This window comes from Oncorhynchus keta, chromosome 13 (assembly GCF_023373465.1).
Source record: "Oncorhynchus keta strain PuntledgeMale-10-30-2019 chromosome 13, Oket_V2, whole genome shotgun sequence".
NCBI classification, from domain to species: domain Eukaryota; kingdom Metazoa; phylum Chordata; class Actinopteri; order Salmoniformes; family Salmonidae; genus Oncorhynchus; species Oncorhynchus keta.
Genome location: NC_068433.1, coordinates 24,129,738 through 24,151,208, shown reverse-complemented (window position 1 = coordinate 24,151,208; position 21,471 = coordinate 24,129,738). Strand labels below are relative to the sequence as shown.

General features: G+C 42.4%; 1 protein-coding gene across 1 annotated transcript in view; it reads right to left on the bottom strand.

Moving 5' to 3' along the window:
• The window catches only part of poln (polymerase (DNA directed) nu), an 83,561-nt gene that overhangs the window by 18,975 nt on the left and 43,115 nt on the right, over positions 1–21,471 (bottom strand). The window contains exons 18-21 of the mRNA XM_035783741.2: positions 15,771–15,828; positions 13,512–13,589; positions 5,375–5,486; positions 1,697–1,779 (exon numbers count right to left, since the gene is read on the bottom strand). Coding sequence (XP_035639634.2) covers positions 1,697–1,779; positions 5,375–5,486; positions 13,512–13,589; positions 15,771–15,828 — 331 coding nt within the window. The remainder of the gene's footprint in view (positions 1–1,696; positions 1,780–5,374; positions 5,487–13,511; positions 13,590–15,770; positions 15,829–21,471) is intronic.

The following is a 21,471-nucleotide window of genomic DNA, read 5'->3' as shown; positions in this document are numbered from 1 at the left end:
TTTGTGTTTATCTTCATTTATTTGGTCAGTCCAGGGTGTGGTATGGGTTTTTGTATGTGATGTGTTGGTATTGGGATTGTAGCTTAGTGGGGTGTTCTAGTTAAGTCTATGGCTGTCTGAAGTGGTTCTCAATCAGAGGCAGGTGTTTATCGTTGTCTCTGATTGGGAACCATATTTAGGCAGCCATATTCTTTGTGTGTTTCGTGGGTGATTGTCCTTAGTGTCCTTGTTCCTGTCTCTGTGTTAGTCTACACAAGTATAGGCTGTTTCGGTTTTCGTTACGTTCATTACGTTCTTTGTTTTTTAGTGTTTGTATTGATTTGTGTTTTACGTTTGTTTATTAAACATGGATCGCAATCTACACGCTGCATTTTGGTCCGACTCTCCTTCACCACAAGAGAACCGTTACATAGGGTTGGGGTTAGGGTTAGGTTTAAGGTTAAGTTAAGATTTACAGGTAAAGGTTGAGGACAATTTGATTTTTGAATGGGACTGAATCGTGTGTCCCCACAAGGTTAGTTGTACAAGGCTGTGTGTGTGTGTGTGTGTGTGTCTCTTGATGAGTGTGAGCCAACAGTGAGGTCCAGATACAGCAGCAGAGTGTGTGACTCAGTCTCACACAAACAACAACACTCATATAACAGGCTGTTAATCAACAGGCTAGAAATACATAACAGACAATGCAAAGTGACCCAGATACAGAATAGTCTTACACACACAGACACATTACACTTTCACGATGCACATTCCCTCCACGTTAGAAATCTATGGTCACGGGGCCAGCGTTTTGAAATAGTTTCCATTGGCTACAGCAGGGAAATGTGTTGCGTGTGCGAGTGTGTGAGTATTAAACGGGCCACAAATGAAGAAGGCATACTTAGGCCACACGGGCCCTTTCTACATTCCTGCTCCCTCTCTGTTTTTTCCTCTCCCATTCTCTCTCTTCCCTCCTCTCGCTCTCAAATTCAAATTCAAGCTGCTTTATTGGCATGAAAAACATTGTGTCAATACTGCCAAAGCAACAATGTTTGCAATATACATTGTAATAAAATTATAAACAATAAAGAATTACATAAAATGGTTGTAAATAATAATACAAAAATAACAACAATATAGTAGAAATGTAATAAATATAAAAAGCTAAACATGGAAAATGAAACTATAACTAACTTATAACTAAATAACTGTCATCTTCACCATTACATGAGTACTACAACTACCATCATCATTACTACTACTACCAACACCATCATTAAACTGCTATCATTACCATCACCCTCCTACCCACGCCACTACTCTCTCTCTCTCTCTGTTTCTTCCTCTCCCACTCTCTCCCTCTTTCTATCTCTCATTCTTCCTCTCCCACTCTCTCTCTCTTTCTTCCTCTCCCACGCTCTATCTCTCATTCTTCCTCTCCCACTCTCTCTCTCTTTCTTCCTCTCCCACGCTCTCTCTCATTCTTCCTCTCCCACTCTCTCTCTCTTTCTTCCTCTCCCACGCTCTCTCTCATTCTTCCTCTCCCACTCTCTCTCTCTTTCTTCCTCTCCCACGCGCTCTCTCATTCTTCCTCTCACACTCTCTCTCTCTTTCTTCCTCTCCCACGCTCTCTCTTCCTCTCCCACTCTCTCCTTCCCTGGTTAAGGGCGACTGAAGTGATGTGGCTAACTAACTGAGTCATGTGGGTAGTTCTTCTCACCTGCTCCATACACCACAGAGTATACGATACGCTTGGCATGCTCTCTATCCTCTGAACTCACTTCTCCTTCACTCACACCCTTCCTAGAGAGACAGAGAGAGAAGGAAGAGAGAGAGTAGGGGAAGAGAGAGAGACGTTATGTAAGGAAGTCCTACTGGAGTGCAACTCCTCTGTCTGCAAAGTGAGAGTCCCAAAGGGCCTGACAAGGGACTGCAACATCACATCACAGAACATACTCACACACAGATGCACAGAGACATGCACACACACATGGGCCCATACATACACTCTCTCTCTCTCTCTGTTATTCCCTCTCTCTCTCTCTGGTTTATCTGTCTCTATACATGTCCTCTCGCCCTCTTTGTTTTCTCTCTCTCTCTATCTGTTCTCTCCATCTCTACCTGTTATTTCTCTCTCCTAGTTTCATTGCCTGTAGCCCCCTCAAACCGTTTTATCTGTCATACCTCCGGCCCGCTCACTCTCTTTCACGCACGCACGCGCACACACACAGAGCTGTCAAATGGTGGAGTCAGATGGTTAGGGCTAAAGACAAATTAAAAGTGCTCAGAACCACCTGGTGGACAGAGTATTTATCTATTCTAGACAGCATTCTAACAGTGTTCTATCAGTTCAAACAGTGTTCAAACAGTGTTCTAACAGTATTCTAACAGCATTCTAACAGTGTTCTATCAGTTCAAACGGTGTTCAAACAGTGTTCAAACAGTGTTCTATCAGTTCAAACAGTGTTCAAACAGTATTCTAACAGTGTTCTAACAGTGTTCAAACAGTATTCTAACAGTATTCAAACAGCGTTCTAACAGTTCTAACAGTGTTATTAACACTTTTAACAGCATTCTAACAGTTCTAATAGTGTTCAAACAGTGTTCTAACAGTATACTAACAGCATTCTAGCAGCGTTCTAACAGTGTTATTAACACTTTTAACAGCGTTCTAATAGTGTTCAAACAGTGTTCTAACAGTATACTAACAGTATTCTAACAGCGTCCTAACAGTGTTCAAACAGTGTACTAACAGCATTCTAGCAACGTTCTAACAGTGTTCTAACAGTGTACTAACAGCGTCCTAACAGCATTCTAACAGCGTCCTAACAGCATTCTAGCAGCGTTCTAACAGCATTCTAACAGCGTTCTAAAAATGTTCTAACAGCGTTCTAACAACGTTCTAACAGTGTTCTAACTAGAGGTCGACCGATTAATCGGAATGGCCGGTTAATTAGGGCCGATTTCAAGTTTTCATAACAATCAGAAATCAATATTTTTGGACACCGATTTGGCCGGTTAAAAAAATATATATATATTTTTTACACCTTTATTTAACTAGGCAAGTCAGTGAAGAACACGTTCTTATTTTCAATGACGGCCTAGGAACAGTGGGTTAACTGCCTGTTCAGGGGCAGAACGACAGATTTTTTAACCTTGTCAGCTCCCGGATTCAATCTTGCAACCTCACGGTTAACTAGTCCAACTCTCTAACCACCTGCCTCTCATTGCACTCCACGAGGAGCCTGCCTGTTACGCAAATGCAGTAAGAAGCCAAGGTAAGTGGCCAGCTAGCATTAAACTCATCTCATAAAAAACAATAAATCAATCAAAATCACTCGTTAACTACACATGGTTGATGATATTACTAGTGTATCTAGCGTGTCCTGCGTTGCATATAATCGATGCAACGCAGGGGATGATTTAACAAAAGCGCATTTGCGAAAAAAGCACAATCGTTGCACGACTGTACCTAACCATAAACACCAATGCCTTTCTTAAAATCAATACACAGAAGTATATATTTTTAAACCTGCATATTTAGCTAAAAGAAATCCAGGTTAGCAGGCAATATTAACTAGGTGCAATTGTGTCACTGTCACGCTTTGGTCTTAGTATTTTGTGTTTTCTTTAATTATTTGTTCAGGCCAGGGTGTGACATGGGGTTATTGTATTGTCTTATTGGGGTTTTTGTAGACATTGGGATTGTGGTTGATTAGGGGTGTGTCTAGTATAGGCTTGGCTGCCTGAGGCGGTTCTCAATCAGAGTCAGGTGATTCTTGTTGTCTCTGATGGGGAACCGTATTTAGGTAGCCTGGGTTTCACTGTGTATTTCGTGGGTGATTGTTCCTGTCTCTGTGTAGTTTCACCAGATAGGCTGTAATAGGTTTCACGTTCCGTTTGTTGTTTTCGTATTTGTATAGTTATTTCATGTATCGCTTTTTTCCTTCATTAAAGACATGAGTAACCACTACGCTGCATTTCGGTCCGACTCTCTTTCCACAATCGAAGAACGCCGTTACAGTCACTTCTCTTGCGTTCATTGCATGCAGAGTCAGGGTTTATGCAACAGTTTGGGCCGCCTGGCTCGTTGCAAACTAATTTGCCAGAATTTTATGTAATTATGACATAACATTGAAGGATGTGCAATGTAACAGGAATATTTAGACTGGATGCCACCCATTAGATAAAATACAGTTCCGTATTCTAACAGTTCTAACAGCGTTCTAACAGTTCTACCAGTGTCCTAACAGCGTTCTACCAGTTCTACCAGTGTTCTAACAGTTCTAACAGCGTTCTAACAGTTCTACCAGTGTCCTAACAGCGTTCTAACAGTTCTATCAGTGTTCTGACAGTTCTAACAGCGTTCCAACAGATCTAACAGTTCTAACAGTATAGTAACAGTTCTAACAGCGTTCTAGCAGTATTCTAACAGTATACTAACAGTTCTAACAGCGTTCCAAAAGATCTAACAGTGTTCTAACAGTTCTATCAGTGTACCAACAGTTCTATCAGTGTACCAACAGTTCTATCAGTGTACCAACAGTTCTATCAGTGTACCAACAGTTCTATCAGTGGGTTAACAGTTCTATCAGTGGGTTAACAGTTCTATCAGTGGGTTAACAGTTCTATCAGTGGGTTAACAGTTCTATCAGTGTACCAACAGTTCTATCAGTGGGTTAACAGTGTTCTGACAGAGGGTTCTAACAGTTCTAATGGTCTCCCTTGTTTTTCTCACCACAGGGTCCCTTTTTAACATGGACGCACACATTTCAAAAAGTGTAATCACAGCGGCGATCGGCCTGGGGGTGCCCTGACAGAGAGGAAGGAGCCTCATACGCCGGTTGCTGCTGTAGTCATGGCAACAAGGCTGCGAGCGTTTGAAGTGATGCTGCGGTTTGGGCAGACTGATGGGCTGTGTGTGTGTGTGTGTGAGAGAGTGTGAACGTGGGAATACGGTATGAGGTTCTGTGGATGAGTGTGTGTGTCTGGGTTGATAGGCTCATCCCAAACGGCTGAGTGGTGTGTGAACTGAGCATGCCCAAAGAAGTCCTGTTGAGTACAACTAAAAGACAGACAGAGAGGAGGAAACTAGCTAGTGTAGCAGGGAGGAAATCAGAGGTCATAGAACTATGAAATGAGAGGCAAAACTGTGTGAGATGCGTGAATATCATATTAGTGTGTGTGTGAGATACTACAAACTGCGAGACTGTGTGTGTGAGATACTACAAACTGCGAAACTGTGTGTGTGTGTGTGTCAGAGTTTGAGAGACTGTGTTTGTCTGTGGTACCCCCCACTGCGAGACTGTTTGTGTGTGTGTGTGTGTGTGTGTGTGTGTGTGTGTGTGTGTGTGTGTGTGTGTGTGTGTGTGTGTGTGTGTGTGTGTGTGAGACCCACCACTGTGAGGCCAGCATGGTGAAGACGTCGGCCTGTGGGTTGTTGAAGATCCTCTGCAGCTCAGGATCTGACGAGAGGTGAGCCAGCAGACGCAGTTCCACCTGGCAGAAATCTGACACACACACCACCATCATTCTGCTCCACACTACTGTTAATTTTCACTACCATCATCGCTCAACATTTGTATATTAACTGACAATGTAATCAGCTGATAATGAACCAGGTAGTCAGCGGTAATGTCATTTAACAGAAAGGCAAAGAGAGATAAGAGAATAGAGAGGTTGTAAACAACACGTGTGTTGAGAGCGAGAGAGAGAGAGGGATGGGAGAGGTGGAGAGAGAGAAAATAATGGGGAGGAGGCAGATACACAAAGAGAGGGAGAGCGAGAGAGAGAGGAAAAAAGAGAGGAGGGGAACAGATGAGTGTTCCTCCCACCCTGATCCTGTTGTCAGATGAGAGAGAATGGCTGATGAGGCAGGCAGCAAGCCAGCCAGCCAGCCCATCCTGTGAGACGCCTGGGGGCCCGAGTTACCTTACCCCCATCCCATTAACACCCCGAACCCCCTAACCCCTTATAATCTGTGACACCTCCCCCACCTCCCATCTCCAAGACCCCTCCCTCCCAAACGCAGCCTATCACATGATGATGACACACTTGCGCATGTTCCTCTCCGGATAGACAGAGAGACCCCGGTCTCTGTTGTGTGTGTATGTGTGAGCCACACCTTTCTATCCCTTATCATACTGCTGTCAGGCTGGAATGTTCAAGAGAATTACCATTACTGACATACACCTACTGGAGAGAAAGAGATAGAGGGGGAATGCTGACACACACATCACACTGTAATTCAGTGTAATTCAATTAGTGGATTGAACATTGATTTTAGTGCTGGGGCTCCAAACTGGACTTGATGAGAATGTCGATGGCCGGCCCTGTATTCTCTCTCCACAGTAAAACAAACATACTCAGCTATTAGCCTCTAATGATGTTTTTCCACTGCAGGGCCGTGCCTTGCTGTGAATATCACGGTTCCTCTATTTCATTCCCACTTGCCTATGGCCCGCTTGATTCCTGGAACCAAGCGGGATATATCCAGCCTCGTTTGATACCTGGTACTGATCTCCAACCAAGTAGGCTGGTGGGTGGGGTTCCACATGGCCGTATTCAATGACTGGTCTCACGCAACGATGTCACAGCGTATGTTGTTGATACTCACACACAAGCCACTGGCTCCGTTTTCTAAAAGAGAAAGTACATCTAACTACGAAACGGTACAGCTACAGAACACTAACGAATAACTCTGAAGCTAAAAACGCTGGATTAGACATCACCGACAGCGATGTTTGAAGCCATGGTAACGCTGAGCAGCAACAATAAGCGCGGTAATACATTGTTTTTAGCCAAATTACTATCTAGCTAGCTACCAATGTCTTTTGATGAGCTTCATAACACATGCACACACACGAGGACACACAAACAAGGACACACAAACACATGCACACACAAGAAAACAAGCACATACATGACACACAAACACACACACACAAACACACGAGGACACACACACACACGAGGACACACACACACACACGAGGACACACACACACACGAGGACACACACACACACACACACACACACACACACACACACACACAAACACACGAGGACACACACACACGAGGACACACACGAGGACACACACGAGGACACACACGAGGACACACACACACACACACACACACACACACACACACACACACACACACACACACACACACACACACACACACACACACACACACACACACACACACACACACACACACACAAACAAACAACTGACCGAGTCACTCCCATCTTGCAAATGTAGACACACACATACCGGCACATTGGCTTCTAGGACACCAGATGTATGTCCTTGAACAGATTATTTAAAAATTGCACATAGAAGAAGTTATAAGGTTAATTGAGTTGCCAATGGCAGCACCCCGGTCGGCCTTCAACTTGAGATACTCAATGAGAAACGGCAGCACTGAGCTAGCCTGCAACGTCTCTTCCTGGAGTAGCTCAAACTGCGCATGCTGTCTCCATGAGATGCCATCTTAACCGGCTTCCTTGGTTTCAAATGCACTACTGAGTCTTCACATAGGAATGAATGGTGTCACTTGATCGATGGCTTTGTCCATTCATATACAGTCATTGGTCTATCTCAACAGTGTCACTCTCGACAGCGGCATAGACAATTTTCTCCGCCGGAAGCCTATCATCCCCTCTCCTCTCATAAAAATGACAAAACAATCACATTTCCCTCCTGCAGCCGAATGAAATCGGCTATAAAATGATAAATAGTGTCTGCCTGACTGTGCTAGATGAGCTGGGCCTGTCTGGTTTAATATTGGTTGGCTGGTAATAAATATAGCTAGTTTAGTGCAGTGTGCTTTGATAATAGGCTGATAAAGCGTGTGTGAGTGTGTGTGTGTGTGTGTGTGTGTGTGTGTGTGTGTGTGTGTGTGTGTGTGTGTGTGTGTGTGTGTGTGTGTGTGTGTGTGGGTTTCTGATGATGATAGGCTTATAAAGGGGAGTTTCTAAAGATCTCTCCATCATTGTTTTATGCGTCAGATCACATTTGTAGCCCAGAGAATACTATGTGTGGGATGGGGGGTTGTGTGTGTGTGTCTGGACGTGCTTTGCCCATGTGTGTGTGTGTAATAGAGTTGTTTCGGCAAGGTCTGCTCCAGCGAGATTTTGTTTAGTGACAAAATCCCTACCAACTAGCATCTTCCTATTGATCCCAACAGGAAGAAAATAAGATGGCCAAAGATAGAGCATCTACAATCGATAAGTCCTAAGGGTCATATCATCTTGGCCTAAGCACAAGCGCACACACACACGCACACGCACACATACACACGCACACGCACACATACATACATACATACATACATACATACATACATACATACATACATACATACATACATACATACATACAGTTGAAGTCGGAAGTTTACATACACTTAGAGTCCTTAAAACTTGTTTTTCAACCACTCCACAAATGTCTTGTTAACAAACTATAGTTTTGGCAAGTCGGTTATGACATCTAGTTTGTGCATGACACAAGTCATTTTTCCAACAATTGTTTACAGACAGATTATTTCACTTATAATTCACTGTATCACAATTCCAGGGGGTCAGAAGTTTACATACACTAAGTTGACTGTGACTTTAAACAGCTTGGAAAATTCCAGAAAATGATGTAATGGTTTTAGAAGCTTCTGATAGGGTAATTGACATAATTTGAGTCAACTGGAGGTGTACCTCTGGATGTGTTTCAAGGCCTACCTTCAAACTCAGTGCCTCTTTGCTTGACATCATGGGAAAATCAAAAGAAATCAGTCAAGACCTCAGAAAAAAAATTGTAAACCTCCACAAGTCTGGTTCATCCTTGGGAGCAATTTCCAAATGCCTGAAGGTACCACGTTCATCTGTACAAACAATAGTACGTAAGTATAAACACCATGGGACAGCGCAACCGTCATACCGGTCAGGAAGGAGACACATTCTGTCTCCTAGAGATGAACATTTGGTGCGAAAAGTGCAAATCAATCCCAGAACAACAGCAAAGGACCTTGTGAAGATGCTGGAGGAAACAGGTACAAAAGTATCGATATCCACAGTGAAACGAGTCCTATACCGACATAACCTGAAAGGCCGCTCAGCAAGGAAGAAACCACTGCTCCAAAACCGCCATAAAAAAGCCAGACTACGGTTTGAAACTGCACATGGGGACAACGATCATACTTTTTGGAGAACTGTTCTCTGGTCTGATGAAAAAAAAATAGAACTGTTTGGCCATAATGACCATCGTTATGTTTGGAGGAAAAAGGGGGAGGCTTGCAATCTGAAGAACACCATCCCAACCGTGAAGCACGGAGGTGGCAGCATCATGTTGTGGGGTGCTTTGCTGCAGGAGGGACTGGTGCACTTCACAAAATAGATGGCACCATGAGGTAGGAAAATTATGTGGATATATTGAAGCAACATCTCAAGACATCAGTCAGGAAGTTAAAGCTTGGTCGCAAATGGGTCTTCCAAATGGACAATGACCCAAAGCATACTTCCAAAGTTGTAGCAAAATGGCATAAGGACAACAAAGGCAAGGTATTGGAGTGGCCATCACAAAGCCTTGACCTCAGTCCAATAGAAAATTTGTGGAAAAAAAAAAAAAAAAAAAGCGTGTCCCGAGCAAGGAGGCCTACAAACCTGACTCAGTTACACCAACTCTGTCAGGAGGAATGGGCCAAAATTCACCAAACATATTGTGGGAAGCTTGTGGAAGGCTACCCAAAACATTTTACCCAAGTTAAACAATTTAAAGGCAATGCTACCAAATACTAATTGAGTGTATGTAAACTTCTGACCCACTTGGAATGTGATGAAAGAAATAAAAGCTGAAATAAATTATTCTCTCTACTATTATTCTGACATTTCACATTCTTAAAATAAAGTGGTGATCCTAACTGACCTAAGACAGGGAATTTTTACTAGCATTTAAACGGAGTTTAAATGTATTTGGCTCACATGTATGTAAACTTCCGACTTCAACTGCACATACATACAGTGGGCAAAAAAGTATTTAGTCAGCCACCAATTGTGCAAGTTCTCCCACTTAAAAAGATTAGAGAGGCCTGTAATTTTCATCATAGGTACACTTCAAACTATGACAGACAAAAAGAGAAAAGAATCCAGAAAATCACTTTGTAGGATTTTTAATGAATTTACTTGCAAATTATGGTGGAAAATAAGTATTTGGTCAATAACAAAAGTTTATCTCAATACTTTGTTATATACCCTTTGTTGGCAATGACAGAGGTCAAACGTTTTCTGTAAGTCTTCACAAGGTTTTCACACACTGTTGCTGGTATTTTGGGCCATTCCTCCATGCAGATCTCCTCTAGAGCAGTGATGTTTTGGGGCTGTTGCTGGGCAACACAGACTTTCAACTCCCTCCAAAGATTTTCTTTGGGGTTGAGATCTGGAGACTGGCTAGGCCACTCCAGGACCTTGAAATGCTTCTTACGAAGCCACTCCTTCGTTGCCCTGGCGGTGTGTTTGGGATCATTGTCATGCTGAAAGACCCAGCCACGTTTCATCTTCAATGCCCTTGCTGATGGAAGGAGGTTTTCACTCAAAATCTCACGATACATGGCCCCATTCATTCTTTCCTTTACACGGATCAGTCGTCCTGGTCCCTTTGCAGAAAAACAGCCCCAAAGCATGATGTTTCCACCCCCATGCTTCACAGTAGGTATGGTGTTCTTTGGATGCAACTCAGCATTCTTTGTCCTCCAAACACGACGAGTTGAGTTATTACCAAAAAGTTATATTTTGGTTTTATCTGACCATATGACATTCTCCCAATCTTCTTCTGGATCATCCAAATGCTCTCAAGCAAACTTCAGACGGGCCTGGACATGTACTGGCTTAAGCAGGGGGACACGTCTGGCACTGCAGGATTTGAGTCCCTGGCGGCGTAATGTGTTACTGATGGTAGGCTTTGTTACTTTGGTCCCAGCTCTCTGCAGGTCATTCACTAGGTCCCCCCGTGTGGTTCTGGGATTTTTTCTCACCGTTCTTGTGATCATTTTGACCCCACGGGGTGAGATCTTGCGTGGAGCCCCAGATCGAGGGAGATTATCAGTGGTCTTGTATGTCTTCCATTTCCTAATAATTGCTCCCACAGTTGATTTCTTCAAACCAAGCTGCTTACCTATTGTAGATTCAGTATTCCCAGCCTGGTGCAGGTCTACAATTTTGTTTCTGGTGTCCTTTGACAGTTCTTTGGTCTTGGCAATAGTGGAGTTTGGAGTGTGACTGTTTGAGGCTGTGGACTGATGTCTTTTATACTGATAACAAATTCAAACAGGTGCCATTAATACAGGTAATGAGTGGAGGACAGAGGAGCCTCTTAAATAAGAAGTTACAGGTCTGTGAGAGCCAGAAATCTTGCTTGTTTGTAGGTGACCAAATATTATTTTCCACCATAATTTGCAAATAAATTCATTAAAAATCCTACAATGTGATTTTCTGGATTTTTTTTCTCATTTTGTCTGTCATAGTTGACATGTACCTATGATGAAAATTACAGGACTCTCTCATCTTTTTAAGTGGGAGAACTTGCACAATTGGTGGCTGACTAAATACTTTTTTGCCCCACTGTACATACAGTGCCTTGCGAAAGTATTCGGCCCCCTTGAACTTTGCGACCTTTTGCCACATTTCTGGCTTCAAACAAAGATATAAAACTGTCTTTTTTTGTGAAGAATCAACAAGTGGGACACAATCATGAAGTGGAACGACATTTATTGGATATTTCAAACTTTTTTAACAAATCAAAAACTGAAAAATTGGCCGTGCAAAATTATTCAGCCCCTTTACTTTCAGTGCAGCAAACTCTCTCCAGAAGTTCAGTGAGGATCTCTGAATGATCCAATGTTGACCTTAATGACTAATGATGATAAATACAATCCACCTGTGTGTAATCAAGTCTCTGTATAAATGCACCTGCACTGTGATAGTCTCAGAGGTCCGTTAAAAGCGCAGAGAGCATCATGAAGAACAAGGAACCCACCAGGCAGGTCCGAGATACTGTTGTGAAGAAGTTTAAAGCCGGATTTGGATACAAAAAGATTTCCCAAGCTTTAAACATCCCAAGGAGCACTGTGCAAGCGATAATATTGAAATGAAAGGAGTATCAGACCACTGCAAATCTACCAAGACCTGGCCGTCCCTCAAAACTTTCAGCTCATACAAGGAGAAGACTGATCAGAGATGCAGCCAAGAGGCCCATGATCACTCTGGATGAACTGCAGAGATCTACAGCTGAGGTGGGACACTCTGTCCATAGGACAACAATCAGTCGTATATTGCACAAATCTGGCCTTTATGGAAGAGTGGCAAGAAGAAAGCCATTTCTTAAAGATATCCATAAAAAGTGTTGTTTAAAGTTTGCCACAAGCCACCTGGGAGACACACCAAACATGTGGAAGAAGGTGCTCTGGTCAGATGAAACCAAAATTGAACTTTTTGGCAACAATGCAAAACGTTATGTTTGGCGTAAAAGCAACACAGCTCATCACCCTGAACACACCATCCCCACTGTGAAACATGGTGGTGGCAGCATCATGGTTTGGGCCTGCTTTTCTTCAGCAGGGACAGGGAAGATGGTTAAAATTGATGGGAAGATGGATGGAGCCAAATACATGACCATTCTGGAAGAAAACCTGATGGAGTCTGCAAAAGACCTGAGACTGGGACAGAGATTTGTCTTCCAACAAGACAATGATCCAAAACATAAAGCAATATCTACAATGGAATGGTTCAAAAATAAACATATCCAGGTGTTAGAATGGCCAAGTCAAAGTCCAGACCTGAATCCAATCGAGAATCTGTGGAAAGAACTGAAAACTGCTGTTCACAAATGCTCTCCATCCAACCTCACTGAGCTCGAGCTGTTTTGCAAGGAGGAATGGGAAAAAATGTCAGTCTCTCGATGTGCAAAACTGATAGAGACATACTCCAAGCGACTTACAGCTGTAATCGCAGCAAAAGGTGGCGCTACAAAGTATTAACTTAAGGGGGCTGAATAATTTTGCACACCCAATTTTTCAGTTTTTGATTTGTTAAAAAAGTTTGAAATATCCAATAAATGTCGTTCCACTTCATGATTGTGTCCCACTTGTTGTTGATTCTTCACAAAAAAATACAGTTTTCTATCTTTATGTTTGAAGCCTGAAATGTGGCAAAAGGTCGCAAAGTTCAAGGGGGCCGAATACTTTCGCAAGGCACTGTACAGTATAATCTAGATAGACATCTCAGATGGCTGGTTATTAGAGCCCAGCAAAATAAAATGAAGGGAAAACGATACAGTACATTAACCCCTGAAAGTGAAACATTCACTCAATTGATATTTTGTGTGTGCCTTGGTTCTAAAAGGGGTAAAAAATAAATAAAAAACTAGAAAAGGTACATTTCCAAAAAAAAAAAAGAGAATAATTTCAATAAGCATGTGGAATAACTTGCTGACACAAGTACACTAATAATGAATGATATGGCCAGTGTGACCTTTGCCTACCTGCAGCCAGGAAGGTGTAGCCATCCTGGGGGATGAACATGGCCCGTGGGTGAACCGTCACCACCTCCGCTTCCTTTCCTGAGAGAACCAAAACACACAGCCACCATGAACCTACCGTACCACATTACTGTACCAACCATGTTAATATAGTACAATCCTATTACCCAGGACTCCCCGGAAAACAGTGGCAAGTGTTACTGAATGGACTAAAGAAAATAAAGTGAATTTAAAATGAAATACCCAGCTATAAAACCCAACTTCCACTTTTATAAAGATATAACACAGCTACCAGCCTACGGTGAGCCTGAATAATGTAATTACACTGTTCAGGTTATACATGTGTTATAACCGCCTTGTCATCTCTCCATTCTATAGTGAGTAGTGCTGGTGAGTTTCCTAGCCAGTCAGCCAGCCAGTCAGTGCTTTAATTAACTGGCAGCCCTATAAATACAACATGTGTGAGAAGTTAACTAGAGGACATCTCCTGACTTCAATTAAAAGAGGAAAAGAAAATTAAGTACGTGTTTTTTTTGTATATGGAAATATGAGAAGGAAATAGTGAGAAATAGTGAGGTAGGGAAAATATATAGGAGTGATGGGGAAGACAGCGAGAGAGAGAGCGAGAGAGAGAGAGAGAGAGAAAGAAAGAGATGTAGTAGACAGGTGAGAGAAAAAAAGAGACAAGAGGGAGAGATGAACAGTTAGTCCATAAGAAACTGGGTCATGGTTAGCAGTAAACTAGCTAGGTAAGAAACTAGGTCGTGGTTAGCAGTAAACTAGCTAGGTAAGAAACTGGGTCGTTGGTTGAGGTAATCAGAATCCCATCAGGACGAATCTAACGCCACTTCATTATCCTGGGCAGGTAAGTGCTGACCCCGACTGAGTAAAAGAGGAAAAACGTCCCCTACTGTTCACCATCAACGTCACAGGCACACACACAGGGCAACAAAACCCAGTGTAACACCTCTAATAAGGACTGATTAGGGCTTCAATCACCTTCAAAGAGGGGCTGGGTGGAGGGAGAAAGAGGTGAAAAAAGGAGAGAGTAGGAGGTTAGACAGACAGACAGACAGACAGACAGACAGACAGACAGACAGACAGACAGACAGACAGACAGACAGACAGACAGACAGACAGACAGACAGACAGACAGACAGACAGACAGACAGACAGACAGACAGACAGACAGACAGACAGACAGACAGACAGACAGAGAGGACTACTATGGTAGGTACACCTATAGCTCATCTCTTGGCAGTAGTACTGTAGACTACTGTATCACTGACCTCAATTCCAGAGTCTCTCAGAGCATTCAGTCAGCCCACTGACACCCTTATCAGATCACAGCAAAATCAGTCTACTTGAACAGAGCAATACTCAATCATGAGGCATCAAAGCCAAAGTAAGTGAATAATATTAAGAAATGCTATAAATGGAAGGAAAGTAGTGTGGAAACCTACCAAAAAACAATTAGGCAACAACAAATTAAATTCCTTATAGACAACTTCCTGGACAAAGTGTTCCACTGTAATAGTGAAGGTGTAAACTTGGCAGTAGAAAACATTTGAAATGTCTTTAAACATTTGAAATGTCTTTATTCTTTTGGAACTTCTGTGTAACATATACTGTTAATTGTTATTGTTTATTTCACTTTTGTTTATTGTGTACTTCACTTGCTTTGGCAAAGTTAACATATGTTTCCCACGCCAATAAAGTCCTTGAATTGAGAGAGAGAGAGAAAAAGAGAGAGTGAGAGAGAGAGAGATATAGTTGATGAGTAGGTGCTTTGGGGATATGATGGGTGAGTGGCAGGGCAGGGGGTGCGACTCACCGAAGGCGGGGAGAAAGAGAACCATAGAACTAGTGATGACCAGGGTGAATAAAAGGAGAAAGTGTACATGTCTGCATGACTAGTGTGACGAATCTCCTGTACACAACTATTGCCGGAGAGGAAGGAAACTGCTCAGGGATCGAAGCCAATGGTGACTTTAAAACATTTACAGGGTTTAATGGCTGTGATAGGAGAAAACTGAGAATGGATCAACAACATTGTAGTTACTCCACAATACTAACCTAAATGACAGTGTGAAAAGTCGGAAGCCTGTACAAAAAAAGATCAGCGTGTGTGTGTGTATTTGTGTGCGTGCGAGTGTGGGAGGGGAGATTCATTTTACCTTAAACATATGGAGAGGCTGTGCATAATGCATAATTAGACCGGATTTGAATTTGAATGTGTGTGTGTTGTGTGATTAACTGTACCTTGAACATATTGCTTCTTAGTGATCTGCACCGGCTGCCTTGGGAGGGCCTGGAAGTTCTAAAATCACAAAACATTTATAGTCAAGCAAAGCACAACGCGCCTAGATAAATATATTTATATGCATGATAATTAGAGAAAATAAGAGCGCAAGAGACCTTACACCCAGAGAAATATATCAAAATGCATGGTAAATAGAGAAAATAAGAGAGCAAGATACCTTTTCTCAGAGGCTTTTTAGAATTTACAAAATAGCGTTGCCCAGGTAATGAATCCCAACCTTCAGTCAGTGAGTGTTAAAAGGCACAGGAGCGGTTGATATTTAACACTGACTGGCTCTACTACTACGACATCATTAGATCTGAACAGCTACCACTGTTAACAAGAGAGACTGGAGAAAGGGAGGTAGACGGTTGGAGTGAGGGGGAGAGAGAGGGGGGAGAGAGATGGGGGGTTGGCGAAAGAGATGGGGAGGAAGGAGGGAGATAGAAAGATTGAGAGAGGGATGGTTGGAGACTTGGCAAAGGCTGGCACACAGACAAAGCTGGCATATACTTATGTAAATAAGGTATTTCTGTTTTAATTTGAAAACGTTTCATTTGAAAACGTTTCTAAAAACATGTTTTCACTGTCATTGTGGGGTATTGTGTGTAGATTGCTGATGATTTTTAAAATATTTAATCCATTTTAGAATAAGGCTGTAACGTAACAAAATGTGAAAGGTCAAGGGGTCTGAATACTTTCCGAAGGCACTGTAAGGCAAGGGGTATGAATACTTTCCGAAGGCACTGTAAGGCAAGGGGTATGAATACTTTCCGAAGGCACTGTAAGGCAAGGGGTCTGAATACTTTCCGAAGGCACTGTAAGGCAAGGGGTATGAATACTTTCCGAAGGCACTGTAAGGCAAGGGGTCTGAATACTTTCCGAAGGCACTGTAAGGCAAGGGGTCTGAATACTTTCCGAAGGCACTGTAAGGCAAGGGATCTGAATACTTTCCGAAGGCACTGTAAGGCAAGGGGTCTGAATACTTTCCGAAGGCACTGTAAGGCAAGGGGTCTGAATACTTTCCGAAGGCACTGTAAGGCAAGGGGTATGAATACTTTCTGAAGGCACAGTACATATAATTGTTCATTATAGTGACAGCCCCAGGGATGAAACTCCTACCGAAGAGTTCAGAGTGACATTTCATTGTCTGGTATGTCCGACCTGATGGGAGGAGATCAAAGCAGTGGTGGAGTGGATGGAGCGTTCGTTCAGAAGGGAGAGTTTTTATACTAGTCTATTTTGTTTGCTGCGTTGACAAATCCATTTCCCCTCGGGGATTCTAAAGTAATATAAAAGTAATATAATTCATTTGTCTCACAGCCACAGTCTGATTCGCCCAATTTCTATTTCACATCATAGACCCAGGAGGCGGTGTAGGGTGGTAAATCTGTGTTTCAAGTTTGAATGTCACATGCGGAAGTACAGTGAAATGCCGTTCTTGCTAGCTCTAAACCCAACAATGCAGTAATCAATAACACTGTAATACTAGAAATAACAAGGTAGAACAAAAATAAACAAGATGTAAAAAGAAGAATAAGAACACAATAAAGTAAGTAAGCAAAGTATATACAGGGTCAGTTCCAGTACCATATTTACAATGTGCAGGGATACTATATTGATAGAGGTAGATATGTATAGGGGTAAAGGTGACTAGGAATCAGGATACTGAATAGGATACTGTACCTAGAGTAGCAGCAGCGTATATGATGATTGTATGTGAGTGGGTGTGTGTAGAGTCAGTATAAACGTATTTGCATACTATGTGTGTGTGAGCAAATAATGGGAGTGACTGTTTATGTATGTTGGAGTATCAGTGTGCGTAAGTGTGTTGGGCCCTGTGAGTGTGCATAGAGACAGAGCAAAAATCTGAATAAAATACATGGGTCAACTCAGATAGTCCGTGTAGCCATTTTGTTAGCTATTTAGTTAGCTATTTAGCAGTCGTACGGCATGGGGATAGGAGCTGTTCTGGAGTCGGTTGGTGTCAAGACTTGATGCACCTGTACCGTCTGCTATGCGGAAGCAGAGAGAACAGTCTATGGCTTGGGTGGTGGGAGTCTGTAACAATGCCTATACTCACCACCTGAGGTCAGCCCGTCAGGAAGTTCAGGATCTAGTTGCAGAGGGAGGCGTTCAGTCCCAGGGTCGTAAGCTTGGTGACGAGCTTGGAGGGGACAACGATTTTGAACGCTGAGCTGTAGTCAATGAACATTATTTTCACATATTTTTCCTCTTGTATAGGTGGGTAAGGGCAATAGCCTGACAACTCAAACTGAGTTCTTCCACTGCTCTATCATTTGTTACAAACTTCAGTTTGAGACTGCCATCATTGAAGTTGTTTGTGGTGATGTCAAAATGAGGGGTGGTGTACAAAAAGTCATCAGCGATTGGATCATCTCCAACCAATCAGAGTATCAAAGCCAATGATACATTTTCAAGCCGCCACTTCACCCATGTGTGTTCTGGCTCTGGCCCAACTCATCAGTTTCCGGGACCGGTCAGAAGAGCTTGAATGTTTTTCCGTTCTAGAAATCATCGGGGAGGTACTCACGATTCAGACTCATTGCGGAGACTAAACTAACGTCTGTGGGTGTGGTGTAGCGTTTGGCCGGAGCAAGAAGTCTGGGTAGCCAGGCAAACTTAATCAAGGTTTGTAAAAAAATATATATTAAAAAATATCTAATAATATATCTGTTTGGGATTCTTGCAGTCATTTTTCAGTGTGCAAAGTATTTATAACTATGTACCGGTCCCCCGACCATCCGCTCAAGGATAAATTGGCCCACGGCTGAAATTAATTGGCGACCCCTAGTTTATTACTAGTCAGTATAGGATGGGGTTATAACAATGGGATGCTGTTCACACACTAATAAGGTCAGGGATACGGGCTGGGCCTCTGTACTGTACAGTATATACAGTGCCTTCAGAAAGTATACAACTTTGTCTTACTCCACATTTGTTGTGTTACAGCCTGAATGAAAAATGTATTAAATATACATGTTTCCTAACCCTTATCTTCACACAAACCCCACAATCACAAAGTGAAAACTGAGGAACATTCATTGTCTTTTTGGTAAGCAACTCCAGTGTAGATTAGGGCTTGTGATTTAGGTTATTGTCCTGGTGAAAGGTGAATTAATCTCCCAGTGTCTAGCAGAAAGCACACTGAACCAAGTTTTCTTCTAGGATTTTGCCTGTGCTTAGCCCCATTCTGTTAATTTTGTACCCTGACAAACTCACCAGTCCTCAACGATTACAAGCATACTCGTAAAATTATGCAGCCACCACTATGCTTGAAAATATGGAGAGCGGTACTCAGTAATGTGTTGTATTTTTTGCAGTATTACTTTAGTGTCTTGTTGCAAGCAGGATGGATGTTTTGGAATAATCATAAACACTGTTCCCTGATCAGTTTGACGCAACCTCTTAAGGATCTGACCCTTTTTTACATTTTTATTTCTAACTGCCTGTTGCAAGGATATGCATATTCTTGATACCATTTGAAAGGAAACACTCTGAAGTGGGTGGAAATGCGAAATTAATGTAGGAGAATATAACACATTAGATCTAGTAAAAGACAATACAAACAAAAAAACGTGTTTTCAAAAAAAGAAAATGTAATCTTTGAAATACAAGAGAAAGGCCATAATATTGCAGTTCAGGCGCAATTCATATTTTTGCCACTAGATGGAAGGAGTGTGTGTGCAAAGTTTCAGGTTGATCCAGTGAAGCATTGCAATACTGGACAGTATTTTAAATCAAGTCTGCCCAAATGTGCCGAATTGGTCAATTGATACATTTTCAAACACATAACTATGGAGAACATACAAAAATTATATGGTAATAAAACATTTAAGTTTACACACTGCCAGGAATGTCATACATGATGGATCATTATCTTATATACTAACGTTCACACATCTAGATGGCCGGGCGGGGTGGGTGTGGAGCCAGAGACAGCAGTGGTTCAAACTGTAGAACCCAGTTACTTACTACATTTGAATATAAAAATTGATTTTATAAAACAAAACAAAACTATGCTAAATCTTTATCTCTGGAGTCCTCAGAATTACAAATCAGAGCAAGATTACTGAATGTAAGTACATTATTTACCTTCAGAAGTGAATGTATCAAACCAGTTGCAGTGATAACAGTTTTTTGCTGTTGTGCACTCTCCTCAAACAATAGCATGGTATTTTTTTCACTGTAATAGCAACTGTAAATTGGACAGTGCAGTTAGATTAACAAGAATTGACGCTTTCTGCCCATATAAGACATGTATGTCTATTCCCTGGGAAATGTTCTTGTTCTTTCCAACGTCATGCTAATCACATTAGCGGACGTTAACTCAACCGTCCCAGTATAGGGACACCGATCTCGTAGAGATTTTAAATGTACAATATGTAACTTTTTGCGCAACCTGACCAAATTCACATAGAAATGTGAGTTATAGATATGTAATTTTCATTGAAAGTAAGTCTAAGAAGTGGTAGATGCGTTTTATCCCTTCTGCTCTTAAGTTTTGTTTTTGCGGCTTTTACTTTCGGTTGTGTACACCAGCTTCAAACAGCTGAAAACACAATATTTTTGGTTATGGAAAAGACATTTCACAGCAGTTTAGATGGTACAATGATTCTCGTCACATAACCTGTGACCACATATAAACCCTGGTCTCAGATCAGGGTGGAGATAGAACAACTAAAATGTCTTCCAGACCTGGGTTCAATTAGTATTTGAAAATCCTTCAAATACTTTTGAGTGTTTTCTCTAGCCTGCTTGGAGTGCCAGATGGGCAGGGTTTGCAGTTTTGGGACTATTCTATTGTTTCTATTTCACCAAGCAGGCTCAATCAAGCCCAGATAAAGTAGCTGATATGATTTTGAATAGTATTTAAACCAAAGTGTGATGTCAGATGAGGTTGGGTAGCTAAGATGTCTTCAGGTCTATTGAGTTCTCTGAGCCGAGACAGAACTTTAAATAACCTCAGATCAACACTATCGATCCACGAAGGAATTTGAGCCTTTGCACACACGCACACACAGGATTGATGAGGCGCAAGGAGAGATTGGGCCAGGCTCAACTGTTTTCCCTGTAATCCCTGTTTATCTAGACCAGTCCACACTGCTCCCACTACATTCACACACACCGCACGATCTATAACACTGGAACTGATACTGCTGCAGAGGGTGTGTGTGTGTGTGTGTGTGTGTGTGTGTGTGAGTGAGTGATGGTGATGGTTAAATAGGGGAGAACCAGGAAAGAAGATCTGCAGTACTGAAATGTAATGTAGACACACATCATCACAGTAGAAACACATACTTGCAGTAGAAACAGACATTAACACGAGCCACCTCCTCCCAGTCTGTGTCATCTGACAGAGAAAGCAGCACTCTGTACCTACAGCACATCATCTATTATTCACTCGACAGAGAGAGGGGCGGGGTGATATGGGGAGGGTGAGATGGAGGGTGAGGGAAAGATAAAAGGGGGAGCGGGAGAGTGAGGTGGGGGAGGAGAGAGAGATGGGAAGAGAGAGGGGGCGGGAGAGAGAGAGGTGAGAGAGGGGAAGCGAGAGAGATGGAAGTGAGGGGAGACAGAGAGGGGAAGAGAGAGAGGGGAAGAGAGAAGGGGTGGGAGAGAGAGAGGGAAGAGAGGGAA